The sequence below is a fragment of the Protopterus annectens genome, chromosome 1.part0 (genome assembly GCF_019279795.1).
Source record: "Protopterus annectens isolate FY-2018-M chromosome 1.part0, PAN1.0, whole genome shotgun sequence".
NCBI classification, from domain to species: Eukaryota; Metazoa; Chordata; order Ceratodontiformes; family Protopteridae; genus Protopterus; species Protopterus annectens.
The window spans coordinates 784,479,643-784,504,222 of NC_056725.1; the positions used below are offsets into that span (position 1 = coordinate 784,479,643).

Consider the following 24,580-nt stretch of genomic DNA (forward strand, 5'->3'; position numbering starts at 1 on the left):
CCACATGCGGATCCTTCAGTGGATGCTTTTTACTCAATGGTCATACCAGGAACTTCCAATGTCTCACACCATTATGATCACGCAAGCGTGCAAAAAGCATCTCATGTGGTGGATGTCTTCCCCCCAGCTCCTGTCGGGAAGACCCTTTGTTCCACCTCCTCCGGTTGCTACTCTGACAACGGGTGCCTCCCTGATCGGGTGGGGGGGGCATTATCAGGGCAGGACAGTCCAGGGCACATGGCAACCAAACGAATGCCACTTGCACATAAATGTTCTGGAGATGAGAGCAGTGCTTTTAGCGTTGCAAGCCCTTCAAGACTCTCTTCCCTTGGGAACAATTGCAATCCAGACAGACAATATGTCTGTAGTGTGGTACATCAACAAACAAGGCGGAACCAGATCATACCCCCTGTGTCGAGAAGCACTCAGACTGTGGCAATGGGCGATTTCTTCTCAGCGGTTTCTGATAGCAACGCACATCCCCGGGAAGTCCAATCATATTGCGGACAAGTTGAGCAGAGCTATACTCATGCCTCACGAGTGGTCTCTGAAAGACTCTGTAGTGAGAGAAATTTTTCTCAAGTGGGGTCAGCCTTGCTGCGATCTTTTTGCTACTCCCCAAAACAGCAAGTGCAGAGAATTCTTCACTCTATTCCCTTTACCAGGCCAACCCAGCAGAGACGCTCTAGTCCAAGTTTGGCCCCGGGGACTTCTGTATGCATTTCCTCCTTTCCCACTGATCTCTCAAGTAATACAGAAAGCTATCGCTCAGAAGGCCTCATTGATCCTCATTGCTCCTTACTGGCCTCGACAAGTGTGGTTCCCCTTTCTACATCGTTTTCTCTTGGAGCGACCGTGGAATCTGGACCTAGTTCCAGATCTTTTGATCCATCAGTCGGGTCAGTTTCATCGCTCCCTCTCCTCTCTGAACCTCACTGCTTGGTTCCTCCAGTTCCAACCTTAGCCAGGCTTCCTCAATTATCTCACTCTGTTAGAGATATATTGATAGCTTCCCATAAATCTTCCACTCGAAAGATTTATTTGAGTAAGTGGAAACGCTTCACATATTGGGCTCAAGGAAAGGACATAGATCCTTTCACTGCTTCCATCCAACTAGTCCTTGATTTTCTAGCTGAACTCTTCCATGCAGGTTCATCTCCATCTACACTTAAAGTTCAATTGGCAGCTATTTCTAACTTTCATGTGGGTATTTCTGAATCTGCCCTAATGTCCCACAAACTCTGCAAAGCCTTTTTGAAAGGAGTTTTTCTTCTCAGACCTCCTATAAGAAATCCTCCTTCTCCTTGGGACCTAAATTTAGTTCTTGCTTCTTTGATTCTTCCCCCTTTCGAACCTGCAGTCTCCTGTTCCTTAAAATTATTATCATGGAAAACTCTTTTTCTGGTAGCTATTACATCAGCTATAAGAGTTTCAGAGCTTCAAGCACTCAGCTGTCGTCCTCCTTATCTTTTGTTTCATAAGGACAGAGTATCCTTACGAACTAACCCGTCCTTTTTACCTAAAGTGGTCTCGACATCAAATCTGAATCAAAGCATTGATTTACCAGTCTTTTTTCCAGAATACTCCAATAGGTCTGAACAAAAATTACACTGCCTGGATGTTCACCGTCAATTGAGGTACTACTTGGATAGAACTAAACAGTTCAGAAAATCTGATCAGCTGTTTGTCTCCTATGCGGAGAGCAGAAAGGGACTTTCAGTTTCAAAGGTATCATTATCCAGATGGCTAACATCATTGATTTCCCTTGTATATGAGATTAGACATCAAAAGCTACCTGATAAACCTAAGGCTCATTCCACCAGAGCTTTGGCTACTTCTTTAGCCTTCCAAGACAGACTGCCTATTGACACCATTTGTGCAGCGGCTACTTGGGCTACTCCTCACGCTTTCATTTTTCATTATAAGTTGGATTTAGCTTCTAGGCATAGAGCTAGCTTTGGTTCCACTGTTCTCAGGAGTCTGTTCCATTAGGCCACCCGGGACAAGGTGCTAGGGACGCGGTCCCATCCAGCAAGAATGAAGGCGAGATAGACAACTTAACATATAGAAGTTATGTTCTTACCATAACGTTCCATGTTAGTTGTCTTCTTCTCGCCTTCTTCTTGCGTCCCACCCTCCTTCCCCCTGGCCTGGACAGACCTAGAGGAGTTGTGATTGTGACCTCTCTTTCTACCACCTCTTTTCTTAGACATATGCTATTATGCATATTTCCTGGTTCAGGGTGTAGGTCACCCTTCTTTCTTCCTGTTGTTAGAGGTGGATTCCTTGTTACAGTTATTCTGTTACTATTATAAGCTGGGGTTAGCTTACAAACGAGATCTGAGGTAACTCTCGCCTAGCATTGTGGGATATAAGGGGAGCCTCGAGCCGGTGGAACCAACTCTCGAGCTTTTAGAGTGGCCGAGTCGGAGCCGAGGTCGGCTCCGAACCCATCCAGCAAGAAGAAGGCGAGAAGAAGACAACTAACATGGAACGTTATGGTAAGAACATAACTTCTATTTTCAGTAGGTAGTCCAGTAAATTATGTTCTGACAAAACATAATTTTAGCAACACTCCAAGATAATCCCAGACTGGATATTAGTATGAGTAATTAGCATATCTGTTGTTGCAAAATGCATGTATACTCATACAGTTGGAAGAATATAACCGACATTAAGGTAGGGCATATAGCATGAAAACAGCCACTGGCTGAAAATACCTGTTATTGGTGTTAAAATAGGGAGTTATAATCAGCAGGGCAGAGCGATTTGCTTCTGTGTAGGGAGAGTAGTATCTGCCAGAGACTGCTGCCCTTTATTGCAGAAAGTTAATTTTTAACTAGAAGAAGGATTCCTGGTGTTTGCCATCGGGTGGGCTTGCTGAATAAAAAGTGACTTGAGGAGTACCAGGAAGGATGCATAAAGAATGCAGGGAGGAAATATATGGACTTTGCCAGAGACCATCTGAGCATTTTTGCTGAAAATAAAAGCCTGCCTGAAATTTACAACTTTTTCTTGCTAAAAAGTGAAGTGTAGTTTGGTTTGTTTACTTTTCATTGTAAGCAGAGTGCACTGAACGTTGCCTCCAGTGTGTTTTACCCCAATACATTTTTAACACATTTTTAGTCTGGCAAAAGATTTGGCCGTTTCACCAAGTTGCCTTGTTTTCTTCCTACTTCACAAACTTCATTTGAGACTTGCTTCCTGATTTGAGAGAAGTACAGGAGCGTGAGCAAACTGTTACCATTTTGCTTTGCCCAAATTGGAGAAGTTTGTGTTAATTATACAGACCATAAAAACCCTGTTGCAATCCACATTGACCTTTCAGCTGAAGAGCAGATCTACTGACAGATAATTGGTCAACTTTCAAGAATACCTGTAAGCATATGTGATGGTCACACCAAAGGCTAATCCATCACTAAAAAACTCTGTAAGGAGAGCAATATCAAGGCATAATCACATTGTCTGAGAGAGTTATACAATCCAGAAAAAGTAGTTTTGCGCTGATTGGGCTATGATTTTATGTTTCCAACAAACAGGGATGTCTGCAAAAGCTTAAATAAATATCGAAGACAGACATATTTTACTGTAACAAATTGAAAATAAGAATAGCTTGATTGGTGTGGTATGTCTCCTGAAACAGAAGCTGTACAAAATCACAATTGAACATTTAACACCAACAAAGCAATAAGACCTCAGATGTCTGATTTAAAATGTTTTAAAATTATGGAAAGAGCCTGAAGTAAATGGCAAAAGCAAAATGATAAATTTATGAATTTATTATTGGCTGTTAACAGATTCATGCAAGCACTTTTAACTAATCATTATAACCAGGCTTTTAGAGCAGAGCATGCTAATCCTGCAGCTGAAAATATGCATGTATTTGCAAGAACCCCAAAATGTCAGCAAGTGAAATAATATGTTTTAAACATGGGAAAAGGCATATATTGCTAAAAAATAGTGTATGTAACAGAAATGCAATTTTCTGACTAAGCTGCTAGCAATGAACACGCAAATGTGCCTTTCAGAACCGGATTTTACGTAACATGATTAATCGAAATTGTACTAATGGAAAGTGATAAAATAATTGTTAGACCAGTGGAGTCAGCCTGTTACATCTGTACTATGACTGTGTCAATTTAATGTAATCTATTGCTAGAAAGAAGGAAGTGAAGCGATTACTAGATAATGACAGCCATGTCACGTTTGTTAAGGAAAGGGTACTGTGTAATACAGACATACATTGTCATTAGTTGCCTTTTGTAGATGAGAACAATAGCTGAAGAAGAAATACATGTACCTCTAGTCTTAGGTGATGAGGCTTTAGCCCTTCTTCATGTCATTGTACTGACAAAGGTATTTCTAACTTGTCAGATTTGTCTGTAGGTAATGACAGTTTTAAGAACACAATGGAAGGATGATCCATCCAGAGAAAACATAACCATTGGAGAAAGTGACAGAAGAGCAGAGTGACCTCATATCATACATGTATTTTGTATTACATAACAACTTACTTTACAATGTGAATAAAAACAGAGAAGTGTTGTATCAACTATTTGTTCTAAAACGTGTGAAAATAGTCATATTCTAGAAAGGCAGTAGTGGACAAAACTAAAGCTTTATTTTTTAGCAGTTAATATTGTCCTGGTGTAATGAAAGACACTGAGAATTTCTGTATAGCATGATTAGATTGCCAAAAGACTGCACCACATACTGGATTCAAAAGTCCCATTTGAAGGGATAGCCATGGACCTTTGTAGGTCCATTAGTGAAGCCTTGTATTGGCTACTAGTGCATTCTGCTGATTATTGGCTATGTAAATGTAAGTATAAAAAAATAAAACAGCTAGTGTTACTTTTCTTCATGGTAGAGATAATCAAAGAAATACATTAAGACAGAGCACACAGCTGCAGACATTGACTGGGACCACCTCCTGTAATGATATTAAAAAAGAGAGCTGTAACCCAACAGGAGAGAAAGGTTTACATTTTTGTGGAAAGGAAATATTTGGAAGAGATGGCTTCCTGTCATTGCAGAAGGAGAATGTTGGTCAGGAGTAAGGACTGTTAGTGTTTGTCAGCTGAATTTGCTGAAATAGAGTGATCAAGGAATACTAGGGAAGATACCTGAAGACCTAATTTGTGAAGCGCTTGGATTTTACCAAATGTTGTTTGACCATTTTTTTTTCTAGAGGTAGAAACTTGATAATTTGGTTTGCAAATTATCTGTACAACGGATCTTTTGCTGTATTAGGGCCAAATTTCATATCAGAGACCTGCAACACTGACTTATGGAGTTCCACAGAGCTCAGTACATGAAGCTCTTCTGTTTTCCCTATACACTGTTTACTTAAATGCTCATCTGTGTGTTGAAAACATTGTAATAATTAATAGCCACAAGAATCTGCACAACTTAACCAACATGATTTTCTCATAATCAAACAAACTGTAAGTACTGCCAAATCAAAACTGTTGTGTTTGGTAACAGTTTACTTGGAACCACTCCTCCTGTATTTTCTTGCCAAGAAGTAACTTTTGGTAATGTGGGTGCCATTAACCATATAATCGCTTAACTTCTCTCTATGATGTTATTTTTTTAGTAATGAATTTCAGTTTGTTTATTTTAGATTCCTGCTCTTGTTCAGCATTAATTTTATTCTGCCTGTTCTGTTATTCAGGTAATGTTGATGGTATTGTTTTGAGTAGTACCCCAAGTTCCATAAATGTACACCTTACTTGCAAAGTCTTTCAGACTTTTTAAGACTTTAACTCAATCCTTTTCTTTATCATTGTTAAAAATTGTTTCCCACTATGTGTACTTGAACAATTTGTGCTTTTGTTTGTTCATTTTTGTTTGGAAATTTTTTTTTTGAAATTGGCTTCTCTGTAGAGATGAGTATCCAAACCTTTCATTTGAGACTATATTCCATTTGGAAATTTTTTTTTTGAAATTGGCTTCTCTGTAGAGATGAGTATCCAAACCTTTCATTTGAGACTATATTCCATTGTTCATACTTTGTCAAAACTGTCTTGTTTCAACCTTAAACTTGCTATGCAATGTTTCATTTGTTTTATCCCTACCACTTTTATAGATTTCAGTAGCTGCTTTGTCTGTTTCTGTGCAACACTTTCCTTTCCAAATTAATTCCTTTAGTAGATTCATCACATTCATCTTGAGGATCACTGCTACAATAACATTCATAATGAGCAAGATATTAGCCACAAATTAATACTACCTTATCTGACCTAATTTTCAGAGCTTCATAATTCGCCAGGGAGATTCAACCAAATGTTTGCTAGAAAAGGAAAATAGGTTTGGTTGACAGACATCATATCAAAATGGGATTAGTCTATTGTGTTTACATCAAGGAAGAGTTGGTGCTAACAGCAATATTGTAGTGGAAAAGAAGATTCTCCCTTATCCCAGGCAGCACAGCCTCGGAGTTACTACATTCAGAGAATTTAGAGGTGTAGGTGGGCTTGCATATTGTTTGATTTCTTTTAATTTATTTCATGGTTCTTTTACAGAATTACTTAAGGGATAGACATTCTTGCCAATTTTACTGCTTTTCTTCTGTACACAGAGATCGATAGTCTGTCCGTTGGGGTCATCCAGACATTGACATATAAGTACTAGTATTACCATTTTGCTGTCGGATTGTTGTGTGTTATAATTATGTTGGCCTTTTTGGTTGTAATTTTGAAAGGATTTCTGAAGCCAGTGACACCTGTGGAAATATAATCAGTGCCAGTGCCTGTGTGAAACAGATTCCACTTCTGTGTGAAAATCAAGTGTCAGCTTATCACAATGTCATGTTCATCAAGAAAACTTTATTTTTTCGTAGTCAGAAACTTTGAGGATATTTACTGACCAAATAAAACTTCAGTCTTTAAGCCAAGAGAAATCTTTCTTTACATAGTAGCCCTTTCTACTAATGGTTCTAGTAGATGCAAAATGAAATGTCTGCCTTAATGACCCCATCAGTTCACTGAAGATGCAGCAGTATCCATTCCCACCTTTCAGCATCTCCCCCTCCCACTTCTTCAACATTGCCCCTTCAAAGGCTGACTTGTATGATAGATTCTTTATAATCTTTCCAGGCCTCAGTGGGTATTCTGGTTGTATCACAGCCAAGTACCATTTCCCAGTCATCCACAGTCAGACCGCTAAAGGAGCTTGCCACTAGTGATTGCTGTACTTGCTTTGATTATTTGGACTTTTTCATACAGAAACATACTAGGTCAGGAACATTTTGACTGCCTGACCCCAGCCATTTTATAATAGAATTTTTGCTGGGGAATGTATGACTACATTGCAGAAGTGCACATTTCAGCTTTCCCCAACAGACCATTCAACCTGTCCTACTACTTCTCCAACCCAAAGAGAAAAAGAACCTTTCCGTAGTGGTCATCCATATCGCATTTTGGGGAAGAGTGTTTTGCATATTCTAATCACCTTTACCTACTACTTGGGATATATCACTAATGAAGGAGATTGTTCTGGTTCACCTCTTGAAGATGTTTCCTTTAAATGGACTCATTTTTATGTTAGAACATTGTAAATGGGAGTGAAAGAGTTATTTGATACCCAGAAATTAAATCTAGACTTGCTGGGTACTGATGAGGCCCAAATCAAGCAACTACTTTTCCAGACTTGTGAGCATTTGAATGTACCCTTAGCCATTGCTTCACTGAAAATGGACTCTCAGCCACTGTCTTCTAAAAAATCTGACTTTACAGGGTAAGTGAAAATTAAATCGCCTTTACAGGACTGTCTGTTGTGCAGACACACAATTTTTTTCTCTAGATGCTGCAACTTAGCATCCTCTTAACTCTTTTCTCAATGAGAAGGAAGGTTTCTTCCTGCTCAGGTTTGGGAAGAAGGTATATTTAGATGTAAGAGATGTAAATCGCTATACCATGCATTGCATTATCAGGAGCTTATTTTTAGACATATGGAAGAAGTGATGGAGGAAATCCGAATGCAGCACTAAAAAAAACTTTCCTAGATGTTCAAAATGATGGTGGGCAAAAGACAACAAGGTGCTGGGTTATATATCAAGGTGGTGGAGTCACAGATCAAGAAAGTTACACACCTCCTTCCGTACACATGCATTTAGAGTATTGTGTATAGTTTTGAAGGTCATTTAGGGAGAAAGAAATAATGGCAGAAAGAAAGCATATAGGAATTGAGGATGAGTTGTAGGAAGTTAAGACTACTCAAGACTGGATCTCTCCCTCTGAAATAGACTGGATTTTTCCATCTGAAAAGAAGAATGAAAGTGGGCCATGATAGCATGTGAGATTTGGGGAATTCATAATAAACTGTAGCCCTGGAGCAAAGATAAGGGTGGGAAATAGTCACAGGTAACAGCTAAAGTCCAAGCTAGGCATGAGAAAATGCTATGTTGTAGAAAAAGGGTGCTAAATGGTTGTGATAGTCTAAAGGAGAAAGTAGTAATGGTAAGGCAAAACACAAAGGTGCAGTTTAAAGTGGTGTGTGATAAAATGAAAAAAAAAATGGAGTAGAGGAGGCCATTTAGACAGAGTACTGAAAGTCAGTAGTCCAAGTCTGCCACTATAAGGTGTCTTCATTTTAGACACAAGCTTTATGCCAAATTTTGCAGTCTGAGTCAAGCTGCTGCTGTTTCCAGTTTGAGCTTTCCCTTATAATCTCAACAAACTGAGCTTTACTTTGCTGTCCTTAATCTTGACTGTTTTGCTGTTCAGTGATTTGACCCACTTTGCAGAGTTAGACCTCTTGTAACTTTGTGAGCCCAGTCTATCCTCTACTTTTGTTAGTTTAAGCTAAATCTTACTGCATAACTTATCACGGTCTGCCAGCTGTATCGTTTTTCAGAGGTCTCTCAACAAGTCTGAGCTACATTGCTAATGTTGTCATGGCAAGCCATATTGGATGGTTATTAGTGTGAATCTCTTGATACTTTTCCAATTCAGGAAATGCTTCAGAGTTTTGATTAGTCACTTGACTAGTCTGAGCCACATTGCTCTAATATTAACCTCCCTTGCACTCTGGTAACTTGACTGTTCTGAGCCACACTAGAGCATCCTGAATGAGGAGTTATTTTGTAACTTTGAATCCAGGCCTTATTCCAGTATTATCATAGCTTTTCTAGTGTGGGACTTTGTGTCCTTCATCAGAACTGTGTATTAATGTTTGAAGAATAAACGCATTGCATTGTTTTAACTTTGAGCCATCACTCGTTACTTTTGCCCTTGAAATTAACTCTTGTCAAGTCAGTAGGTTGATCTTGTTACCAGTTAACTCTGATTGAAGTTGCTGTGTGCCCCATGGGTATATGTTTAGGTTAACCCTTGTTATTTGTTTTTTCTCATATTTGTCTTTCAGTCTTAATCTTGCCTGTGTAGAATGCAGCTGGTTACAGTGGAAATTTTTAGGGTGTGTTTATTTTTAATTTAAACACTGGAAATTTGGCAGGATCCATTAAACTCTAAGCCATGATGCACATTTTTAATGTTGTTATTTTTCCTCTTTAGCAACACATGCCTTCAGACGTGCCACCTTCTCACCCCTTACCAATCATTTTGTCATTTACTGCAATTGTTGCTAAGCCTGATGTACTGCATCAGCCTTCCTTGCCTTCCAGGGAAGGTTAACCTTTTGGTGATTGGAATGTGATAAACTGAAGAAGAGAGGATAGAGTGTGCAGTGGCAGTAGGACACATTTTTATCTGTTGTTATTATGAGTGACCAGGATCTCCAGAAAACTCAACATTTTTAATAAAAAAAGTATTGAAATATTTGGCAAAAATTGCAAGAAAAATGTTGGTCTCCTTAGCCTGCCCCACTGTTACATTATATGCTGCAGCTTATATAGTAACCTGGGTTACTAAACATTTGTGGTACATTGCATTAATATCTTTCACATTGAGTTTTTCTTAAATGCATTGCAGACAAGTCATTATGTAGTATATGTTGAAGGCTTCCAAACATTGCAAGCAGAGCAGCACATGCATATCATTCACTTGTGAGGAGGAGGTTGGCATAATCGTTAGTCTTTACCTCACAGATACAGGATAGAGGGTTTGATTCTGACCTCTAGTTATTGGCTTGGTTTGTAATATTCTTCAGACTGATAGCCTTGTATTAACATGTGAACTTCTTTTCAGTTGATTTATAAATCAATCAGTGAACTGTAGTGCTTCTCTCCTCTGTAGTATGTTTAGCAGTAACATTTTAACACCAAAGCCCTTTAATTGCAAAGAACATAAATTTAATAGAAAACATAATGGCACTGCCTTCAGGAATATATTAGTAAAAGTGCTGAAGTATGTTATGTTGTTAGGATTAGGTTTTGTTGTTAAAAAGATCTCTATTTTAATTCAGGGTTCATGTGTTTAATTTTGTTTGTCTTTGGAAAGATGTTCTTCGTGTGACGTCGATCAGCCAACAATCTGCAGAACCTCTGTAAAAGCTTAGGGATAAAGATAGAGACAGACCTCACAAGGCCAAGCCTTCTGATGACTCTTCCACTAAGCAGGTTGTCAGTGTTCGGGAATTCAGTGAGGCACTTTTGCAGCCCCTGATGCCTGATGCGATTGCTATGCAGGCCTCTACCAAGACCCATTCGGAGTCCGGTATGACGCAGAAATTTTCTTAGTCTTCGGAGCCTTTGGCTGTCTCTGCCTCGGTTAGGTCCGGAGCCGCTGAACAGCCACCGGCTTCCGGGAAGTCTTTCGCACTACCGATTCCAATCAGAAACTGATGTCTTCTCTCCTGACTACCTCTACTCTCAGACCGATGACTTCTCTTGGGCTTAGAAGCCAGGCCACCCCTAGGAACTCTACCTCTAGCCACCATCTTACTCCCTCCCCTCTGCCCCAGGCCCAGATGCTTAAGATGGTGGAGGATCTTATTTCCCTTATCAGAGGCAGTTAAACTTCTACTTCTAAAAGGAAAAGACACCTTTCTCCTGAACTATTGACAGAGCAAGATTCTGAGGAATCAGATTATTCAAACTTGGAAGAGGATCAACAACCTCTTACTGCTTATGAGGATTCAGATGCAGAGAAATTCATCCCTTCTGCCTCTGCACCAGAAGACTTCTCCTTTGGGGAAACCTACATACCCTTAGGGAGCATTTCCAGTGGGAATCTCAGGAGTCTCAATAGTCTAAGAAAAGGGTAAGAGAATTTCTAGACCTTCCTCAGCACAGACCCATTGCCATGCCCCCAAGTTTTAGAAGTGGTAGATGATGTTTTCCTTGAATCCAGTTTAGCCCTGGACACCCTTCTTCCTGCTCCCAATAAGCGTGACCGGTATTAGAGTACCAGACACTCTCAAATACCTGTAAGGAAATCCTGCAGAAGACCTGGAGATCATTACACAGGGCCTCAAGGGAGCTAGAGCTAGTTCTGCAAAGAACCCTACTTCTCCTGATAAAGATGTCAAATCTTTGGACAGATGCAGTAAAAAGGTTTACACCTCTGTAGCCTTCATCATCAGAGCTCTCAACTATCAGTTCCACATGTTAAAATATCAACAGCACACTTTGGAACTATTAAAGCAAAAGATTTCTACTTTTCCTGACTGTTCTAATTCTAAGGAGTTAGCAGATTTACTGCACTCAACTTATCAAGTGGGCTAGGCACTCTTTACACTGTGGACATGATGCACTAGAAGTCTGTAGCAGGGCAGCAGTGTCTGCACCCGTCATTCAGAGACATGCACGGTTGAAGAACAACCTTTACCTGATCATGTCATGTCAAAATTAATTGATGCACCTTTGGACAAAGACTGCTTGTTTGGGGAAAAAATAAAAGATGTGCTTAAAAAAATGGAAGCCAAAGCAAAATCTATGCAAACAGTTAGACTTCTTTCAGGTTCAACCTCCAAGATTCAGCAGGAACTTTCCCTCTAAGTACTGGTACTTTCCTGCTCCCAGCAGACAAGGTCAAGCTAAACCCCGCAGGGACAGGCCACCCAGCTCCCTACTGCAAGGACAGCAGAGAGCCAAGTAATGGACCACATCCGCCCCTAGGGCAGGGAGTTCTAAGGCAACCCTCTATGGCAAAAACTCACAATGACTCCCCCCACCCCCTTTGCCCTCCTTTCACCCAAATGCTCAGAGAAAGGCTGTCCCTTTGCAAAGAAAATTGGATGTCTGTAACTAAGGACCAATGAGTCTCTTAAAGATCATTTTCCAGGGATACAAATCACTTTCAGTGAACTCCCAATTCCCAGAGGGTACCCAGACTTACCTCCCAATCAGTGGGCACAGGCATTAAAGCAAGTCCAAATTCTCACAGACCAGGAGGTAGTAGATCCTGTACCCACAGATCAAGCAGGCAAAGGCTTTTGTTCCAGGCTTTTCCTCATTCCCAGAAAGGAGGAAAATGGGCGCCCCATCCTAGATCTATCCATGCCGAACACATCGCTGGTGGTCCCCAAATTCAGAATGCTAACCCTGCAGCAGCTACTGCCAATGCTGACAAAAAAATGCCTGGTTGGTGACCCTGGAGCTAAACGATGCATACCTCCATATCCCCATAAGGGAGTCCTGCAGGAAATTCCTGCATTTCAGAGCAGGCTCACAGCACTTCTCAGATCTTCCCTTTAGCTTATCTACTGCTCCCAGGGTTTTCACCAAATGTCTGGCCCCGGCATAGCATTTTGCAGACAGAAAATTATACAGATTTATCCTCATCTGGATGACCGACTCATCCATAGCATTTTGCAGACAGAAAATTATACAGATTTATCCTCATCTTGATGACCGACTCATCCAGGCAGAGAGCACAGAAAAGCAGCTCCAGGAGCTACACTTCATCAGAACCCTCCTAACTTCTTGAGATTCACCATCAACGAGAAGAAATCAAAGCAGACTCCCTCCAGGAGGCTCATTTTTCTGGGAGCTCTGCTGGACACCATCCCAAATGGCCTTCCTACCCCCAGAGAAGCAGAGCTCCCTGCCTGTCTACTTTACCCAGCTGACGCCCAAAAGTCACCTCACCGCAAGGAAGTTCTTGCACGCCTTGGGATATATGGCTTCTTGCATCCTTGTGATTCCTCTGGCCAGGTTACACATGAGGAAACTTCATTGGTACCTAAGGAACCTTTGGTGCCAACATTCACAACCTCTAGAGACCTCTCTCCCGCTAAACGCCTATATAAGGGCAGAGTTGCTCTGGTGGGCAGGGGCATGTGCCAGGAACCAAGGTCTCCCCTTCATCCACTGGCCAGACCATCACCACAGACACCTCTGACATTGCTTGGGGCACCCACCTAGGAGGCAGGTGCACCCAGGGTCTTTGGGATGCCCAACACCTTCCCTTGCATATCAACCATATTTATTTATTTATTTATTTATTTACATTTGTTGACTGGGAGTGTCCGACTGGACATAGGTCCATTTTCAGTGGAGGCCCAGGGAGAAAAGCTCCACAGTTAAAATATACAGACAGTAGTTACATTGGATTTATATAGCAATTAACAATTTGATCAACATAGCAATTGACAATTACAAACATAGTTACAGATGAAGAACATAGTACATCAGTAGACAAGTAGAAGCGAAGTACATAATAGACTTTAACAATTGTTACAATAAGAAGTCCCTGCTGTATAATAAGTAGTTAGCTCTGACATCCTTCCAGCCCCATCTCAGGCCAGGAGTTCTCCATATCAAAACAGACAACACCACAGTAATGTGGTGCATCAACAAACTGGGAGGGACACAATCTTACCCTCTGTGCAGGCTAACCATGAACCTCTGGCTGACTGCCTCTTCCATGGGATTACACCTTATAGCCCAGTACCTCCCAGAAATCAACAGCACCCTGGCAGACCACTTAAGCAGACACATTGTGGACCCCACGAATGGCAGCTCCACAAAAAGATCTTTGGGCAAGTCACTCAAGTGTGGGGAAATCCAGAGGTGGATCTCTGCTTCGCACATCCACCATCAGCTAAAGAAATTTTGCATCAGGCAATATCACCACCTAGCATGGAAGGGTGTATGCCTTAACCTTCCCTTGGAACTCCCTCTTTGTGTACGATTTCCCCGCTCTGCCTCTTATTCCCAAGGTACTCATCAAGATCAGGGAGGAAGGGCCCAAAGTCATCCTCATTGCTCCAGATTGACCCAGACAACATCGGTACCCCTTACTGCGCAGCCTGACATTACATCCTCCCTGGCAGCTTCCCCAGATCCCAAACCTCTTGAGTCAAGCAAGAGGGGAAATGCTGCACCCAGACTTGCAGACTCTGAAGGTATCAGCATGACTGATACTCTCAAGGTAAGGGAAGGGCCCCTGCTAAGCAAGCAGGTCCTGGGCATTATCACAGAGGCCAGAAGGCCAAGCACCAGAAGATCTTACACAGGGAATTGGAAAAGATTCTGCTCCTAGTGCCAGTCCAGGGAGGCCAGTTCCTCATAACCTTCTATCCCTCTTATCCTGAACTATCTAGCGGAATTGCTTAATAGTAGCCTCTCCTCTTCTCTTAAAATCCACACTTCAGCCATTTCAACACAGTTTAACACAGACCTGCCTCTGTTCTCTCACCCTTTGATTAAGCAATTCCTCAGAGGGGGTTCTAACATCAGAACTTCCAGAAGGCCTCCCACGCCAGTCTGGGATCTTAATTATGTTCTGGAAAAACTGACCTTTACCCCCCCTTTGAACCTGCTGATTCAGCAGAGCTGAAATTCCTCTCCTGGAATACTGCTTTTTTGCTAGCCATCACCTCAGCCAGAAGGGTTTCTGAACTTCAGGCACTGATGGCCATTGAGCCCTTCATCATTTTCCATGCAGACAGGGTTTTCCTGAAGACCAATCCCTCCTTTATGCCCAAGGTGATATCTAATGTGACTCTCAACCAGGCCATTCATCTGCCTACCTTCTTCCCCAACCCTCAAAACAAGGGGGAAATAATTCTGCACTCTCAAGAAGTGCACAGGCAGCTCAGATTCTACCTGGGCCATACTAAACCCTTCAGAAAAATGGACCAACTTCTTGTTAGTTTTGCCCTAGGGACAGAGGGGAAGCACATTTCCAAGCAGACAGTCTCCAAATGGATATCACACTGTATCCATTTCTGCTACAGATTTCATGGAAACCTTCCCCCTAAGTCTCTTCGTACCCATTCCACTAGGGCAGCCTCCACTTCCACAGCATTCCTCAGAGGAGTTCCCACCAGGGACATCTTGGAAGCTGCCACCTGGACCTCTGTCCATACCTATACAAAGCATTACCACCTTCCTCTTTTCTCTAAGGCTAAGGCAGGGTTTGCTGCTGCAGTACTGCAGGGCCTCCTTACCCATGCCTAGGTCTCTAGCCTATCCTGGACCCCTCTTCAGCTTTGGGAATCTTCCCACAGGTGATGACTGCAAAGTGAAACACGAATAACATAGTACAGATGTGTACACTTACCATAAATGTAGATGTTCGAGTGTATTCACTGTTGCAGTCCTGGTTTCCCTCCCTCTTTCACCCTTGTATCTTCTTTCATTAGGGAGACATAAGCTTCTTGGGGGTGGTTGTTATCACCAAGACAACATTGACATATTTCCTGGGACTTCTGTTTTGTTTGGGTTAGAAAAACTGATGTAATGGTGTCAGCTGCCTTGCGTTATAGCACTGATGACCTGACATCAGTCTACAGGTGACAACAGCTGATGCAGAAAAACATTGACTCTGGTATTCGGCCCGGCCGAGGGCTACCACAGCAGGGATAACCCACAGGTGATGACTGCAACAGTGAATGCACTCGAACATCTACATTTATGGTAAGTGTACACAACTGTATTTTCTCTGTTATAATTCAGAGTTCAAATGATCAAGAATTCATTAAGTTTTGCCAAGAGTGATGAAACCAGGCTTAGAATAAATCACTTTATTATGACTTTCCTTAGCATATGCAGCTGTCTGTCTTCTTTTGGCTTTTCCCGTTTAGGGGTCGCCACAGTGGAATTCCAATCTGCTAATGATTGGCATTGGATTTTTACGGTGGCGAGTTGCCAGCCCGACACCCAACCTTCAAAGAAGGCACACCCATTCACGCACGCACCTACCTGCATGTCTTTAGACATCATTCAACTGTGGGGAGGACATGCACATGCCACACAGAAGGTGCTCCAGCTGAGAATCGAATGGGAGAACCTCTTGCTGTGAGGCAACAACGCTAACCACTGCACCACCGCGGGCACTCCTTACCATATGCAGGTACATTTTGTTAAGTTGTCATCCCTATTTAAATATGTAAAAAAATTTTTTTTTAAATTTTAGTCAAAATGTTAATGTTATAAACTGTTGAAAACTTGTAAATTAGGCAAGATGAAAATTGTGGACAGTTGCATAAAAATTGTGGGTGCAATTTTCCAGTGGCCTGTCTCCATGACCCCCTCTCATCTGAGCTTTCATTGCATGACTCTGTCCTACTTGAGCCTTGATTGTGCAAGGCATTGGTGAGTACGCATTAGCATGTAGCCCTCACTCCTGCAACATGAGGTACCATACTGTGTCATGAGGATGGTACTGTCTCCTGGACTGCTAAGTTGGATCCAGATTACTGATATGTCAGTAAGGCACCTTGTCCTTGCTACAGTAGCCCACCAAAAAAAAAGGATTCTTTCCAGATGTATGGTTTTGGAGTTATTTTGTTCTTATGGATGTGTATAAAGAAGCGTTAACTCTGCAAAATGCAAACTAAGCTGCATTCAGTCAAAGCAGTTCTGTTGTTATTGGAAGTATTGTTTGATCCATTGTATTAGAACTTTGCTTTTGGAGTGATCAGATGCAACTTTCTTATATAAAACAAAAGTGTTTCTCTTTAGGCCCTTCGGTTCTGCAACAATGCATCTGATGGTGCTCAGTAATGGGTATAAGTAAGAGTTTCCTAGAAATGTAATGCTGTCTCTTTGCAGATAATCTGAATAGATCAGCTGTGCATGGCAATTTAGCAGGCATGGAGCAGTGTATTCTGCTGAAAGTATAGTCTTAGAATAAACCCACTCCTATTTCTCCAGAGTGCAGTGCAGTGCACTCCTTGGCTAGTCTTCTGCTCTCAAATCCAATTTTTTGGCATAAAACAAACATCTGAAAGCTACAGCCAAAGAGACACTGTTGCAGTAGAATCTGTGCCAGATACTCCTCGTACCCTTAATTAGGTGACCTGGCATTGACTATTCACTTCCATCTCTCGCTAGCCATCTTTTGTATTGCCTAGGCCACTAATTAAAATCTGGGTCGTTATGGTTTATTCCTGTGTACCACGGAGACAGTCTTGCCCAAATATTTGAGAGTTTTATTAAGCAATGGGTCATACAAGCAGCGTTAGAAAGTCTCGGTGTTATTGTTTATCCTTGGTTTACTCTGTGACTTTCTAGTTATAGTTGATATGTAGTTTTATTGGATAATGACCCTAAAGGTTATACTTTGAATTGCTAGTGCTCTCTTTGCTATTGTTCCACATTGGCTGAATGTGGTCATTCATGCGAATAGTAGCATGTAATGTGCTGTAATAGAATTGCTTAAACCAGTTTTCAGAATAACTGTGTCTCTGAACCATGTTATTACTTTTTCATCCTAGATCAATGGAACAGCATGTGCTATTCCTCGTACCCTGATTGCCATATTGGAATCTAACCAGTTAAAGGTCAGTAAAATTTAAATGGTTGTAAGTACTTTCTAGTCAGCAGCTCATAAGAACCATTTGCCAGCTGCAGAGACTAAGTTAGCCACAAGTTCAATGATGTTCAACAATGTCATTGTTTACTTTAATTTAGACTTGCTTGTAGACATGTTAGTCTCACTAGCCTTATATGTAATGCTATGGAGCGTATTATCTCATACCTCTTTAACTTGGACATTGAAAATCTGTTATCCCTGGGCCCACATCAATTCAGCTTTGAGAAAATAAAGTTGTGCCTGTTTACCTTCATTATTTGTTTTGAAAAAGTAACCAAGGCACTGGATAACCATTACACAGTACATGCAGCATATCTGGGCCTGACCTCAGCTTTTGACACTATTCCCCATGCAGACATTATTGACTGACTTCTAAAGCTGAATATAAATCCTTATCTTTTGTGGTAGATAGCTAACTGGTTGTCTGACATAACCTATGTTGTAGAAGAGTGTTGGACCCTCTCCTGTTTGGCATCTATTTCTTAGACCTTCAGACAACACTCCTGGTCTTTGGTTATCAAAGTTTGTAGAGAACTGTAAAGTGGGTGTTATTTGATCTTCCACAGGCTCACAATTGCACCAACATAGGTTAGTCCATGTTAATAATTAATGTAAGGACAGTAGTCTCAGATTAAAAGTAAAAAAAAAATGTAATATAGCTACTTTTGATAAAGAAAACCTTGTCACATACCATATAGGTGACACATACCCTCCTCTGTCGTAAAAAGGGATCTAGGCACTCTTGTTGAGAATTCCTTATTATTGTTTGATCATCATGTGTCTGTGATATGTGGCTCTTCAAATTTCCAAAGGCATCTCTACTAGATCCAAAGAAGTTGTGAGTCCCCTTTATGCCTATCTCATCAGACGCATTATTCAGTATAATGTACCTTTTGGCATGTACTTGTCTAAACATACCACTCAACTTGAAAGGCCTCAGGGATTCAAAACTAAAAATGTCAGTGGCCTCAAAAACCTTCGTTACCAGGACAGTGTGTCAGCCCTCTTTTTGTACTCAGTTTGTTATAGACTCCATGAAGATGTATGTCTAGGCTTTCAAGCCTTGAAATTTCCAACCCTGTTTGACCTCTTGCTACTTCACAGAAAAAATGGTACCGCAAAAACATGGTTAAAGGAGCTCCATCTTCATCAACAGATAAATAAGACAAATTGACATGACAGATTCAAATCCTAATATCTCTCTCACCTCTGAAACAAACTTCCACTATGTGTTAGCACCCTTGTCACATTCAAGGTAAACCTAGATAATTGGATAGCCAGCTTCAAATTTTTCCCCAAACTATCTTGTCTTGCCACCTTGAGGCTGGAGGGAATTTTTGAATAGGGGTTTTTGGATAGGCTTGTAATGGTCTGCAGACTGTATTGCCTAGTACTTACCTATGAACCTAGAATATGTGCAGATAATTTTCCACTTCCATTACAGAATTGTATTTCAGTGGCGCTACAGGTTTTTCAAATTCTGACTTAGGAAATTGATGGTCTTTACTTTTAGTTTAGCATGATTTGTGTTAGCCATGCATGTTACAGAATAATAATGTACATGTTGTCCATTTACTTCTAAATCCTACTTGAAAAGTGTATAGGTAACAGAGACCACAGCTGCCTAGACCACATGATAGAACAACATCTGTTTGTGTGCTGCAAACCTTAGATTGCATTTACTTAATGCCAGATGGAGAAGATAAGCCTATTTCTTCTGTTTTGTTCAATGCATTTAAAATTTCACCTCAGCTCTGCTCTATTCTTACCGTACCCCATCCTGTTTCCACCTATCCTGTATCATCTTGAGTGCCTCTGTGGATTTCCACTCTATCACCTGTTCTTGTAGTCCATTCAGTGGTTGTACATCCATCTCTGTGACAAACTACTTTTTGCGGTCTGGACAGTTTAGTCCCCATCTTTTGCTGTCAGGGCCCCCTCTTCCACAACTGTCCTTCCTGTTCTAAATTACTTCTTCATATCTCTGTAACATGATTTTGTGCATGGTAATTATATTTCCCCTTCTCTATTCTGGCTTCAGATGAGAAGGATTTTAGTTCCTCTATGTTCTAGTCATATTCTTTCCCCTCCTCCCTGAGATATTTGTGGTAGATTTCCTCCAGACATCTTCCAACAGAAAGCCCTTGCTTCTTTCTTAATCAGTTTTACTGACTCCCTTTCAACTTCAGCTTTGTCAGCAGCTCTAAACACACCAAGGGGGATGGCTAGTATCGGGATAACCTTCTGCAACGTTAGCTCCGTTGTCTCCTTCAGAAAACGATTCATGGTTATGCAATGGATTCAAAGCTTGTTTACACACCTCATCTGCATTTCAGATACTGGTATCTTGTCTGATACAGCCCATATCCAGTGGGAACACCTTTGGGATGGCTGCATCATCTGGTCACAAGGGCTGGATCGCCACTTGGGTCTGACAATTTTCTACGACCCAGCAGTCGTAACGGTACATGACACTATACATATTCTCCCGGGCAGAGCCCTCCTACTGGATGTCTCCATTTCTGGACAATTTTTTGAATAGTTTCCATCTATGCCTTCCCAGCTCTGACCGAAAGGGTCAAATTCTTTTCGTTATTAATTCCCTTTTTGCTGCTGGATTTCCCCATTATCGTGGGGGGCGACTTTAATACCCTCCTCTTGGAGGGCGGACATAGCTCACGTCATGATGTCGGGGAATGTTACAAAATCATGACGGCGGCTTGCTTTTCCTTGGCCCCAGCTCCCCTCTTTACATACCACAAGGGCTCCATCACAACCACCATTGACTTTTGTTGGCACTCCTTATCCTTTTCTGTTGCCGATTGTGCCTCCCACCTGGTTCCCTTTTCGGACCATACATCATTTCAGTACACCTTTGGAGTTACATCCGACAAGTCTGAAGGCCCCGATTTCTTTCGGATGTCGCCTTTATTCATTACTTCTCCAGAGTGGTGCATGATAGTTCAAGAACTGTGGGAGGACCACCTTACCCTACACTATCTTTATACCGATGTTGCCACATGGTGGCTGGATTTCAAACCCAAACATATTGACTGATATCGGTGATTTCTGAAACATTTCCATGCTCAATTGAAAAGGGACACTGATATAGTGTATGACACGTATCAACAACATGCTAGGACGGACTTGACCGCAGCTCTGCTGGCACTTCGGCAACTCTTTGACCTCAACAAAACAAGAGTAACTGCAAAACTATACAACCTTGATCACTCCCTCAAGGGTAAAGGAGAGGAGTTTCTCCCATATTTGGGTAGGAGGAAAATATGCAAGGATTCCACTATTAGGGGCCTTCGCAATGTGGAGGAAAACCTTCACAACTCCAAGACCAAGATTTTGGACATAGTATTAAATTTTCTCAAGAAATTATATCAGGGCAAACCACACCCTTCTGTACATTGGCCCATTCCCTCCATGCCAAATGAGCTTGTTGCAGCGTTTGAGGAAGACATCACAATGCTTGAACTTAGCGGCACTACAACTGTTGACCAGGAAGCATTCGCTTCCAGGCCAGGATGGCATCCCACAAAGCTTTTATTCCACACTCTCAGATGAATAATTGCCCTATCTGCACAAAGTACTTCTGCACTGGCAAACTCACGGATTGTAGAACACAACTTTCTTAAATGTCGCCTTAAAATTCATCTGGAAAAAGGGAGATAGGACACAACTCACCAATTGTGGCAGCCCATTGCCTTGTGCAACACGGATTTCAAGCTTTTTACAATGGTATTCCAGCTCCGTCTGTGGTCAAAATTGCACTTGCTATTAGATCCTGGGCTCTATGGAGTCCCAAATCGGCTGATTTGGGACCTGCTTCAAATTATTAAGGCAGTCTCCAGCGACATGGATGCCCAAACTTCTTCACTCTTACTTTCCTGTTATATGACAAAGGCCTAAAAACAACATTTCACATGAAGTTCTACAGCTCATTGTTAAAATTTTGGGCTACCTTTCGCCTCTCCTACAAAAAGAAGGCCTATCTTTTAGTTGGTTCCTTTTTAGCTAGACTAATCTATGTTATTTCAATTTACCTTTTTTCTTCCTGCATGGGCTTCTCCTCTAATGAGGAGCTACTTTCAATTCTTCTGGAACTGCCTGTTGAATCCTATCCGGAGGGCAATAGTTTTTTCATCACCCAATAAAGGTGGTTGTGGATTAAAGCACCCTGTACTTTTCCTGCACATCCATTTTCTACACAAATTATTAACTTGCATCAAAGCCATCCCACCTTCTTTTATTGGACAGATATTGCTAGTGCCTTCACCCTCCTTTTGGCAGGCATGCCTCCATGGGAAGAGAACATCCTGTGCCCAGTCTAGAACTGCAAGGGGTTTGCAATGTTGTTCTATATTTAATTTATTTATTTATTGACATTTGTTAACTGGGTTTGTCCAACTGGGCTTGTGCCCCATTTTCAGTGGAGACCCGAGGAGAAAAACTCCAGTAATACATTTTAAAACAAGTACAGTTTTAAACAATATTGATATAATAGCAGTTATAGCAAAATGATTCACATATGTTGGGATACATGCATAAAGTTAAAGTTGCATTAAAAAGAAGCTAAGTAACAATTTTACATTGATATAGTTCAATAGGTCAACGATGAACATTTTTTGTTTGTATAAAATTGTGCAAATGCATAGTAGACACATTGGAGAGAGAGGTGTAATGAGGTACTAAGTATGGTCCTTTTGAGGGTACATAAAAGGAAGGAAGACTAGGTAGGGTCATGGCAAGGGCACATTCTGGAATTTAGAAAATAAGCTTTTAGTTCATTTTTAAAGTGTGAGGTGTGGGAGCTTGAACGTAAGTCAAGGGGAAGTTTGTTCCAAGCATGGGCAAGGGAGTGTTTGTAGAGTAGTTTGCCTACTGACCTTTTTGGGTGGTAGATATCAAGTAATTGTTGGTTAGAAGTACGGAGGGTCCGGGATGGAATGTAAATGGAGACTAAGGAAGATAGAGATGGATAGAAGGAGGGTTTATAAAGAGTAGAGTGTAGCATATTAAATTGATAAGATAGCAGAAACTGGGGAAGTTCAAGCCATTGTAGATAGTTTAAAGAAATGCAGTGGTGTGAGTTGTATGGGGAGTTAATGAATCTGGCTATTTTATGGTAAGCCTGTTGCAGTTTGTTTAGAGTGGAGGCCTGGATATTGGTAAGAACTGGGGTGGCGTATAAGAGGGAGGGGAGGAGGAGTGCCTGGCCCAGGGTAAGTCTAGATTCAGGGGTTAGGAATGTTTTGTTCCAATATAGCAGACCTAGTTTCTGGTTTGTTTTTTTATACATTGGAGTATGTATAGGTTGAACTTGAGTTCATCATCGATAATGACCCCTAAGGAGTTTAATGTGGGTGTCAAGTTGGATATTTGTATTGTTAGAAGATGTAATAAAAAAGGAGGTTTTGTGATGAGAAAGAGAATGGGGAAGGAAAAGTAGGAGTTTGGTCTTTTTGGGATTTAGGATCAATAGGTTGTGAGAGAGCCATTGTTCAATGGATAGTAGGGCCAGTTGGGTCAGGGAGTGTACTTCAGGAATGTTATTTGAGATGGATATAAGTGTGGAGTCATCGGCATACTGAATAAGGGAGGATTCTTTGCATGAGGTGTAAAGATCATTGGTGAAGATGTTAAACAAAAGGGGTCCCACGATGGAGCCTTGGGGAACACCAGTGGAGATGGGAAGGAAAGATGAGGAGGATGAGAGCCACTTGACAGATTGTTCCCTGCCAGATAGGTAACTATTAAACCAGGCAAGTGCGGAGGGGGATAGGTGGAGATTTGTGAGTTTGGATAGTAGTAGAGGATGAGAGACAGTATTGAAGGCTTTGGAGAGATCTAGGAAGAGACTGGAAATTAGTTTATTGTTGTCTAGGGCCTCTGCAATGATTTGAGTGAAGGAGAGGAGGACAGTGGTGGTGCTGTGGTGTGGACGAAATCCATGTTGAGTAGGGGTAAGTAAGTGGTGTGTGAGGAGGTGATTGAGAAGCTGTGAGCGAATACATTTTTCTAATATCTTGGAGAGGGGGGACAGAATGGCAATGGGTCAGTGGAGTTTCCACCGTTATGAAGAGGGATAGTGAAGAAAGATTTCCAAAGGGTGGGGACAGTTGATTCCAGAATAGATCAATTAGTTAGTATAGATACAGGATAGGCAATTGAGTCAGCTGCAAGTTTAAGGAATGTAGGAGATAGATTGTCAGTGGAAGGAGTGGAAGGTTTTAGCTTGTGTAGTAGAGATTTGATGTACGTAATGCTAGCTGGCTCAAAAGAAAACAAAGTTGTGTTAGTGGGGCTTGGAGAGGTGGGTGTCGAAGTAGAGTTTGGCTTAGAGGTTACCAGATTTTGGATGGAAGAGATAGTGTTTATTCAGGAGAGTAGCTGTTTCATGAGAGGAAGTGTTAGGGTATGGGGAGGGATTAGAGGGCTTTCCAGGATAGAGGATGTTGTTGATAGTTGACCAACATTTTCGAGGATTGGATTTGTTGTTAAGCTGAGCAGAGCTATAGTATAACTTTTTGTCATTAGTTGTATGTTTTTTTGCAAGGTTCCTCAGTTGCCTGTATTTTTGAAGAAAAGGTGGTTGTTTAGTTTTACTCCAGGTTTTCCAAGCATGATCTCTTTGTTTCATTAGGGATCTAGTCTCTTTGGAGAGCCAGGGAGCATGGTTTGATTTTACTCTGATCTTCCTAGAGGGAGCTAAGGAGTTTAGAGTATTCATGAAGATGTTATTGAAAGTGCTTACAGCATCGTTTTTTTTTTTTGGGGGGGGGGGGTTAGAATGGACCAATCTATGTTTTGGAGAATGGAGTTAAATTGGAATGAATTGAAAGTCGATAGTTTTCAACAGTCTTTGATAAGGTGGGGTTTAGGAATATGGGAGTAGTGTCTTA

At 41.4% G+C, this 24,580-nt stretch overlaps 1 protein-coding gene across 1 annotated transcript in view; it reads left to right on the forward strand.

The window, feature by feature from the left end:
- The window catches only part of SARS2 (seryl-tRNA synthetase 2, mitochondrial), a 379,654-nt gene extending 362,002 nt beyond the window's left edge, over positions 1-17,652 (forward strand). The window contains exon 8 of the mRNA XM_044063525.1: positions 17,572-17,652. Within this exon, the coding sequence (XP_043919460.1) occupies positions 17,572-17,652 (81 nt within the window). The remainder of the gene's footprint in view (positions 1-17,571) is intronic.
- The last annotated feature ends 6,928 nt before the right edge of the window (positions 17,653-24,580 follow it).